This window comes from Crocuta crocuta, unplaced genomic scaffold (genome assembly GCF_008692635.1).
Source record: "Crocuta crocuta isolate KB4526 unplaced genomic scaffold, BGI_CrCroc_1.0 scaffold383, whole genome shotgun sequence".
Lineage (NCBI taxonomy): Eukaryota > Metazoa > Chordata > Mammalia > Carnivora > Hyaenidae > Crocuta > Crocuta crocuta.
The window spans coordinates 4,698,781-4,709,336 of record NW_027531897.1 but is presented as its reverse complement, the minus strand read 5'-3'; the positions used below and the strand labels follow the sequence as shown (position 1 = coordinate 4,709,336).

Below are 10,556 nucleotides of genomic sequence, written 5' to 3'. Positions count from 1 at the left end.
CCATCTATTTCAGCTCTATTTAAACCAGCCACAGAAGACTGTGGTAAGCAACTGGTAAAATACCAGTTATGGCAGGATCAAAAAACATGAACAATTTGGGATTAATTTACACATTATGTAATAAAAATGGTTTAGCATTCAGAAATCAGTCAATATAATTCAATGTATTAACAGAATACAGAAGAAAAAATGAACATTTTAATGCATGTGGCACAGTTATATTGATAAAACTCAATACCCATTCATGATAGAAATTCTCAGAAAATGAAGAAGGAAACTTTATCAGCTTGATAAAAGGCATCTGAAAATGCCTAAATTACAGCTAAACTTGGGTCAAAGATGCTTATTTCACTCTGTGATTGAGAAGAGTAAAGAGTAAAAACAAGAGTGTTTATTCTTAACATTTTTTAAATTTTAAAAATTAAAAAAATTTTTAAATTGGCTTTTTATTTTTTGAGTGTAGTTGACACACAATGTTAAATTTTTGTATCAAATACAATTTTTATCTCTAGATAGATCATTTGTTTAGTGTTATATTAAGACTTTTCTGTTTTTGTTTTATTCATGCTTTACTTTTAATACTTGAACATATTTATAATAGCTGGCTTAATGTCTTTACCTGCTTATTCAATCATTTCCACCTTTTTCTGGGTATATTTCTATTGATCGATTTTTCTGTTGGGTATGGGTCATTTTTGCCTTGCACATATCTAGTAATTTTTTTGTAAGTTGGACATTTAATTTTAGTACTCTTGAGTGTCTGAATATTATTGTCTTCTTTTAAAGAGTGTTTTAGTAGGCATCTAAGTTAGTAATGATCAAATTTCATTCTTTGCAGGCTTATTTTTAAGTTTTTGTAGGTTGCTTTTTAATAGCCTTTATACTAGTGCTAATTTAGTTCTACTCTTAAAGCAGGACTCTTTAGAATGTACTAAATACTCGAGCTGTTCATTGAGTTCTTGCTACTCTGGCTAATTGGAGAGAGCATGAATATCTTTCCGGCTTGCTGTGAGCCCTGTGTGAATAGTTAAATTTACAGCTCACTAGCAGATGTCTTTTCCTTGGTAAATTTTCTTTATCTGGTTTTCTGGTATTTCACCATGTGTTCATATTGGTATTCAACCAAAGATTTAAAGGAATCTCTGTATTTCTCTGGAATGTGTATCTAAATATTTGTAGGCTTCTCCTTGCCAGTACATTGTCTGTAAACTCTAGTTATTTAGCCTCTGTACACTTGGGTCTTCATTTTACCAGCAAGGCTTCTATGTTCTTGGCTTCCTCCTCCCTTAAGATTCTAGAAGTTCCTTAGGGCAGAAATCAAGGGTGATTTTTAGGCTTCCCTCACTTATGTTTCCCTTCTCAGGGACCGCAGTCCTGAACTTTATTTTGTCCAATTTTTAAAATACATTTCTTTAGTGTTATCTATTATAATCCTGAGAGCATATTTAATTCCACTTATTTCAAGATTGCCAGAATCAGAAGTAATCATTTTCTTTTTATTTGAACTAATTTTTAAATAAAATTAAAATTCTGTAAGTATAATTTAATATATTCTCACATTAAAACAATTATGAGAAAGTTAGTTTCCTTTTAGTAACTCCTACTCTTGGTCTTTCTTTCTTCAAGTCTAACCAATGTTATCAACCTGGTACCTGGCCTTTTAGGAGTTTTTCTATCCATTTATGTTTGTTTTCATAGAAAAGTCCTAATACTGCTTGTTTTTAGGTTATATATGCTTTTAATATCATAGTTCAGAGTTCATTTATTTCTCTTTCACTTGATTTCTTTTTAAAGAAGAGTATGTAGTAGAGATGCATCTTATTAGTACAAACAAATCTAGTTCACATTCTTTTATGCTGCTGTAGTACTGTATTTAGCAAAAATAGAGATTGGTCCTCAGTAGCTCATCTTCTGGACTTGCTGCAAATGCTTTGTGTCTTTTTTAGGCATTTCTGGCCACCCTGGAATGTTGCTCCATTTCTCTCTTATCCAAGTACTCTTCTTGCCTGGAGACAGACAGACTTATTTTCCACCCCTGATTGTTACGCAGGACCTTTTCTGTTTCTGGTTTTCACGTGTGTGACATGGACATTCTTTGTGTTGTTCTCATCTGTTATGTACTTGGAACTTAGATACACTGTGCTTTCATTTCTTCATTAATCTTTCACAGGTTTCTTATAATTTGTGATTCATTGAAATCTCCCCATCTTTATTTCCTAATTCAGCTATTGGGTTCTTTTTGCAAATGTCTTGCATGTTCTCTGTTTTGAGACACAGGATAGACTGGAACATGTATTCACTTTACTGTCTTGAAACCAGTAATTACTTGACTCTGCCTGAATTTTTCCATCTTCCATTTTATGAGAATCTTGAATAAAATAAACATTTGTGTGCCTTCCCAACATTCTTGTGAGGATACATGTGTTGGGGAGCAGTAAGGTGATTGAGTTAGAGATGGTTCATACTATCTCCTCCTCTCTTCCTCAGTTTGCTTCCAGTCAATAATATGTTCTTCATTTTGGTATGGACCTACCTGGTTCTTTCTCATTATTCTCATTTTTGACATGGTAAGTTGCATTTTGTTAACCAGAATTAAAGTTCAAGCATCATTAATAAAGCTGTAAAATAATGCTTTGGCCCACTATACGCCTTTCTGAACAGACTTTTTATTAGTCAATGAAGTATTTTCAACTTGTGTTGTAGATTTTTAAAACATTAGGATTGGAAAATTTTGAAACCCTTTAACAAGAAAATTTTTTCTCCATAGTAAATAAATGTATATAAAACACAATTGTGTATAGTATACAAAATAGTGAAATGTGGTCTAGCGTAACATTAGCTCATGTCCTTTCCTCTTTTAATTTACTTTGTGATTTTTTTGAGAGCCTGACAGAAACTAGATTAAGATGGCTTCTTTATAGATCTTTCTGATATGTAAATATATCATACTGAAACTTTTCTTGTATATGGTACCACCATTTAATATCTTAATATGTATGGATGGAAGAGAAAAGCAATATAGGGCCCAGAGGGACCAACTTGGGAAATTAACCCTAAAAATTCAGGTTGATCTTGGTTCCAAGTTACAATGTCAGTTATTCAGTGAAAGATTCTTAAAGAGATTAAGCCTTGTCTCATTTTTATCACTGTGAATACAAACTTAGAAGGGATGTTTAGTAATTTCCTTGTTTATTTTGTTAATCGAATTATAAAATCTAGTTTTGTACCTCCTTGGGAAATCAAAAAGAATTGTGCAACTTGGAAACACTATGTCTATGTAAAATCTCATTTTGGAAATGGGTATTTGGGCAGAAGCCTTATTTTTCCCTGTTATTCTCAAGCAAATCTTTGTCATCATAGAATGAAATTTTGTTAGCAGCTATCTAGAAGTGTTTTACAGGTGAAGAAACTGAAACCCAGAGAGGTAAAATAATTGGCCTAAGGTTTACTAAGGTAGTAAAGAGTCGTATATCTCCATGCTGGCCTGTCCTGCATTTTTATGATACATATACAGCTTCACCTATGTATCATAATTTTTTCTACACATCTATTTCCGAAAGCCCAAAGTATATCTCTTTGAAATTTTTTGTTCTAACACAGCTGAATTTTAGTTGAGACTTTTCCAGCTGCCTACACAATTCTTTTTTCTCCCCCATCCTCTTGTACTTTTCTTGAGTATCTTGATAGATTATATAGCAACTCCTTTTTTCAGAATGAAAAGCCTAGGGAAGTTGTCATGAATGGCACTATTTTTTCTTACACACAAGAAAAAAGAATAGGGTGCCAGATTTGCCTTTTGAGTGACTTACTGCTAAATTTTAAATGTAATTCGATGAACTCAATGAAATGGAGGGCTTTTTTTTTAAAATTCCCAAATGGTTATTCCCTGAAAAACTGTTTTTTTTTTTTTTTGTCTTTGTGGGTTTGTTTTGAGGATAGGAGTGAAGAGAGAAGAGCAGTGTATGTTTTCTTCCCACTTAAAACTACATTTATATTTTTGTGTTTTACTCATATGTGAAATTGGTTAAATAAATCCATAACTTGGTAATGACTAATATCATGCATTTTTATACAACAGGATAGACATGATTCAGTGGATCATCAAAGTATTTGTCATGTGTGGCACATGGATATAGAAGCTCTTCCAGAATGGATAGACTGCCTAATACAAAAAGTAAGTTCTTTAGTTTCTGCGTAAAATTAGAAGTAATCCTTTCAGGTTTTCTCATCCTCATTCTAGAGCTATTTTTTTCTTGAATACATTGCTGCAAGAGATAAGAAACGGTGTGTCATGCTTGATTACATTTACTGGCTTCTTCATTATTCCTGGAGTGTTTCAGGTACTTTTCACCCTCAGACTTTGAACTTGGTATTTGCCCTGACTTGATTGCTCTTCCCCCAATTAATCACCTCTTCCATCAGTTCCATACATCTTTATTCACAATGAGGCATTGCCTGTGCAAACTATTGTCCTTCCCCATTATTACCACTCTTCACACTTCCTTTCTCCCTTCTCTGATTTATATATCTGTTTATATTTTACATACGCACACACACAATAAGTAATATATAGTATTTGTAAATATGCATAAGTGTATATGAGATATATAAATATAAGCATTGTGGATGTGCACACACACACACTTACCCACATACATAAATATGTATCCTTACTGGTCTTGTTAATTGCCTAGCTCCCTATTAGAATATAAATCTCATACAGTCAGAAGTTTTTCTCTTCTGTTTATACACTGAGAATAGTGCCTGCTGAGTGAATGAAATACTGTGCATCAGTCTTGTGTGTACACACATATGAAATAAATTAGGTAATTAATGACTCTCAGTAGTTTAGTCACAATCAAATTACCACATTTTTAAGTCTCCTTGATGAAATATTATAAGGGCAGGAACTCACTTTGCTAACATTATGGTATTATTTCTCACAATTCCAAACACCCATGTATTAGAAAAGTATAAGTAATATGATTTAGGAAAAAAGATAATTGCCATTCTCCAGTGACTTTCTTGTTGTTGTTAAAAAATAATACCTGATCAATATCCCTTGCATTCATTCTCACATTGTAATGATTTCCTGGGAACAAGCCAGTACGCTGGTTTTAAGTGTCCTGAACTTTACAAAATGTATTAGGATGCTGCAGATGTTCTACTATCTCTGTTGAAAAAATAATTTTAAGCTAGTTCATTATTAATTTCCCATTTGAATATAGAAACTGTCCTCTGATGTATGCCACCAGTATCTTTTGGTTGTATGTAAGAAGGCAGGAAGAGCTTTATTCTGTTGGTTGGATAAAGTTCCCTCCCACAGTGTTTGGTATGCAAGAAGTGTATCAAAACAGACACTTTTCTGTGAGATTTTACTTGCAAATTAAGCTCTGCAGACTGATTTGCTTCCTGGTTCCATAGTGTATTTTTCTTTTCATTAATTCACACTGTATCCATATTCAGCCTATTGTTTAAGAATTCAATACTCTGAATTTTTCAGAGTATTGTTGAGATGGGCATAATGTGCAGTATGTTATCATTCTAGAACTTTGGAGTTGCTTATCTCTGTTTATTAGAAGGCTTCTTTCCATTTACTGTTCTGTCTACTAATCAGAAAACAGAAAGCTAGTCTTTCTGTGGCATAGAAAACTTTCATGTGGCTGGCTTATAAAACAAAACAACACAAAACAACTCACATCCTCTTTGGTTACTTACAATGAAAGCATTGTCTTATTCTCCTTTATTACCTGTAGGCCCAGTGGACAGTTGGAAAACTGAATTGTCCTTTCTGTGGGGCCCGTTTAGGGGGCTTTAATTTTGTCAGCACTCCAAAATGTTCCTGTGGCCAGCTTGCAGCTGTACATCTCTCTAAGAGCCGGACCGATTATCAGCCAACACGGGCAGGCCGACTAATGAGACCATCGCTGAAATACTTGTCACATCCTAGAGTTCAGTCAGGTTGTGACAGGGAAACTCTTCTGACAGGTGGCACCTCCAAAAACCAAAATCACAGGCTTTTAAATATGGCCCAAAATAATAATGGCCCTGGAAGATTAACAGAAGCACTCTGTCTTGAGGTACGGTCTACATATTTTCAGATGAAGAATGAAAAACTGCTCTTCAAAGCATCAGATCCAAAATATCAGCTTTTTGTTCCTCAGCTTGTGGCTGGCAGATGCACTACAAGAGCTTTTCATAGGAAATCACATAGTTTGGATTTGAACATCAGTGAGAAGCTGACATTATTACCCACTTTATATAAAATACATAGTAAGACTACAGCCTGTCCCAGGCTAAATGAAACACAGCCTATTCACCTTTCAGGCTTGCCTTTAGAATCTAGTAAAAATAACTGTTCCTTTCAGATTTCATCCAATTTTGATCCTAATATGCTGCTGCAAAGGTTTTCAGTGGCTCCCTGTGAGACCCAGACACAAAGAGGAGGAGAATTTCAGTGTGGTCTAGAAGCTTCTGCAGTGTACTCTGACCATGCTAGTTCTAACAACCTGACTTTCCTGATGGACCTGCCCTCCACTGGTCGGAACATGCTGGAGGCCTCAGACCAGGATGAGCACCTCTCTCCACTGGACTTCCTGCGCTCAGGCACTTTCTCATTGGGTGCCATCAATCAGAGGCTCAATAAGAGAGAGAGGAGCAAGTTGAAAAATCTGAGAAGGAAACAACGAAGGCATGAAAGATGGCTACAGAAGCAGGTAATTTTTAAAAGAGTTTCCTAAAAATTCTGTATTCTTAATATTGTGGTCTGGGGAAAGGAGCTAACCTTGGATCTCTCTATTATGAAAACATAGTTTTAATGAGTATTGAAATGACGTTTCTTTCTAGGTAAACTTAATAATCATGTACCTCTCTAATGATTGACAGATACAAGCCTGTTTCTGTGCTCACATGTTTAGAAAATGTCCTTTTGTGATGTTTTCCCCAATTCTAATATTTTATGCAAATGCTAATCATGATAATTGAGATGAAATTGTCATATTATTTTAAATTTCTTCATGTTAGGATTGTTTGCAGTGATTTTGTTTCAGGTTAAGTTGAAACAAAGTAGTTTTTCTAATTAAATCCAATCTAGTGGCAAATTCATGGACTTTGATCACTTTTTGCTTAAGTGGATATTTTCAGGGAGCCTTATGTAATTATGTGTTCATATGATCCAAATCTATTTTACAGTGCTAAATTGTGAAATTCATCTTGATAATAATTGACCCTTACTATAATTTTATAGGAAAGTGTACTTCTCTGTGGTTTAAACTTCTGTTTAGAAAGCGGTTGTGTGAAGGCATTGAACAATAAATTGCAGGTACTGAGGAGACCAGTTAAAGTCAGTGAATGAGGTGCTCTTGAGAATTGGAAAGTTTGAGGACCAGTATTTTCTGAGTAAACTTTTTTCAAAAATTGCCTCTGTTATTTACTTATTAATAATAAATAGCAGTCCTTATTAATCAGTGTGCCAAATATTAACAATGTCCTCAGAGCTTAAATATAGAAAACTGTATAATAGTTCATTATTTTAAACAATTAAATGAACTCATTGTTTATGATTCTAGTCAGAGATTGAATACAATAAAATTACTGCATCGAGTGCTTCATTCAGATTAATTGTTTTTCATCATTTGGTAAGATAGTATAATTATAGGTCATTATTACATTTTTGACTGGATGCTGACCAGAGCATTGCAGTTAGATTTATTAGAAAGTGATGGCATAATGTGGCATCAAGGCATATACTGTAGATTGTAAACAATATATTTTAGCACCGTTATAATATACTTCACAGCTTAATTGATCAAAGCTGTGAAATACAGTGTTTTTAATTGAAATTTGATTTAAACCCATAGATAGATTGGAAATGATCATATGTTAAAGAGAATATTCAGAAATAATACCTGAAAAATAGGGTAGAGAACTCTGAAATAATTCTTCAACAAATAGAAACTTAAGAGAAGTATAATTATACTTGCTCTCTACTATAAGTATATGTAGGCAACATCTCTGCAATTTAAAAAAACATGTTTGGTACTTAGGCTGGGTACTTCTGAAAAGTTCAGGTTTAGAGTAAAGCAAGACCAACATCAGCGTTTTTTGTTTTTTTGTGTGTGTGTGTTTTTTTTATGAAGTTACTTTTATTCATTACATATGTGTGATTTAGCCAGCCTGCCTGGTTAATCAAAATGAATGAATTCTAGTCAGATCTGTGACACGTCAGGGTAGGGGGTAATATGGCAGGACCCGCACAGGAGCCGTAGGCAAACAAATGCCGATCGTTCTTGTAGCAGAAAAAATTGACAAGTCTGTAGGAGCCTGGAAATGACATGAGTTAGTGATGTGAGTGGTGAACATAGAAGATATAAAGATAAAGTTATCCCTTGTTAATGGTAAATTTTTTTAAGTTTAAAATAATTGTTTGGGAAATCTAGATTTCTGACTTTAATTTGATATTTTTAATGATTTTTTCCCCCAAACTAGACATCTTTATGTGGCATTTATCCAGTGTTAATGACACTAGAGAAAGTTATTTAAAGTTTTGAAGCTTCGGGGTATAAATGATATTAATCTTGAAACCGAAAGTACAGCTAATTTTCAGTGTTTTACTCAACAGATGTTAATTAAGCATCTACTTTGGGGAAAATTGGGCTGAGCAAACTTCTTTTTTTACTCACTATAGTCTTTTAGGGTTTTTTGTTTTAGTTTTTATAATTATTATGCGATAAAATTGATTTATTCTTGGCATATGCGCTATGATCTAAATACACAGATTCATATTAACAGCCACCATGGTGGGGATACAGGACAGGTCTATCAGCCCCCCAATCTCCCTTGTGCCTCTGTAATTATGCCTTGATTACATCTTTATAATCATATCTTTGTCTTACCTCTAATCTCTGAAAAACACTGATCTATTCTCTATTCTTTTAGTTTGTCTCTTTGATAATGTTATAAAATAATAGTGTAATGTTATAAAAGAATCATATAATATATAGCCTTTAGACACTGGCTTCTTTTACTCAGTACAGTTGCCTATGGGAGCCATCCAAGTTGTTTCATATATCTACTGTTCTTTTTTATTGTTCAGTAGTTTTCCCTTGTATTAATAAACCAGTTTGTTCATGCACCTGTTGAAGGCAGGTGAGTTGTTCCCGTAGTTTTGGCAATTATGATTAGAGCTGTTGGAAACATTCCTGTACATGGTTTTGTGTGAACCTACGTTTCATTTCTCTAGGGTAAACGTTTAGGAGCAAGATTACTGGATCGTATGGTAAGCATATATTTAACTTCATAGGAAACTGTCAAATTGTTTTCCAGTTTGGAAAACAGCTATACCATTTTGTATTCTAAGAGAGGATGTATGGGAATTTCCTTTGCTGTGAATCCTCACTAACCCCTGGTAGTCTCAATATTTTTTATATTGTCATAAGTAGATATGTAGTTGTATCACATTGTGGTTTCAGCTCGCAATTCCCTAATGGAATTTTCCTAATGATGTTGAACATTTTTCATGTACTTATTTTTCCATTTGTATATATTGTTTGGTGAAGTGTCTGTTTAAATCTTTTAGTCATTTTTAATTGGGTTGTGTTTTTTCTGCTGAGTTGTAAAAGTTCTTTGTATATTTAGGATGTGAGTTTTTCTTTGCTTATGTGATTTGTAAAGGTTTTCTCTGAGTTTGTAGCTTGTCCTTGTATTCTCTTAACATTTTTTTCCTGTACAGAAAACATATTTAATTTTGATGAAGACTAATTTCTCATTTTTTAAAAATAGATTATGCCATTGGTGTCATATCTAAGATCTCTTTTGCCTAACTCAAGGTTATAAAGATTTTCTGTGGTTTTTGTCTAAAAGTTCTATAATTTAAGTTCCACATTAAGAACTAGCATTCATTTTCAGTTTATTTTTTTAATAATGTGTGAGGTTAGGTCAAGGTTTATTATCTTCAACAGAGATGCTTGATCGTTCCATCACCATTTGTTGAAGACACTGTCCTTTCCCCATTGAAATGCTTTTGCAGCTTTATCGAAGATCAAGTGGCTGTGCATGTGTGTGTCTATTTCTGGACTCTCTGTTCTCTTCAGTTCATTTTGGTGTCTCATTGCCAGTAGTCCTTTGTCTTAGTTATTGTAGCTTTATAATGAGGCATAAAAGAGGATTCTAGGATTCTTCTAATTTGTTATTTTTCAAACTAGTTATTTTATTTATTATAGTTTCTTTGGCTTCACATAATAACTCAGAATTGGCCTGTTTATGCTTACAAAAAGATCTTGTTGGTATTTTAATTGTATTATCTGAAATCTCCAGATCAACTTGGGGAAAACTGAAATCATTACTGTGTTGATTTTCTTAATCCTTGAGTGTGGTATGTCTCCTTTTACTTAGGTCTTTGATTTCATTCATCCATATTTTTGTACTTTCTATCATTCAGAACTTGTGCGTGTTTTGTTAGATTTATACTTACTTACTTTTTCATGGTGTTATTTGTTTAAAAAAATTATTTGACATTTTATGTTGCTAGTGTACAGAAACACAATTGTTTTGACTTT

General features: G+C 33.5%; 1 protein-coding gene across 1 annotated transcript in view; it reads left to right on the top strand.

Moving 5' to 3' along the window:
• Positions 1–4,090: 4,090 nt before the first annotated feature.
• Positions 4,091–10,556, top strand: part of RNF180 (ring finger protein 180) — a 150,145-nt gene continuing 143,679 nt past the window's right edge. Inside the window, exons 1-2 of the mRNA XM_077773547.1 lie at positions 4,091–4,174; positions 5,757–6,716. Of these exons, the coding sequence (XP_077629673.1) occupies positions 4,127–4,174; positions 5,757–6,716 (1,008 nt within the window). The 5' untranslated portion in view covers positions 4,091–4,126. The remainder of the gene's footprint in view (positions 4,175–5,756; positions 6,717–10,556) is intronic.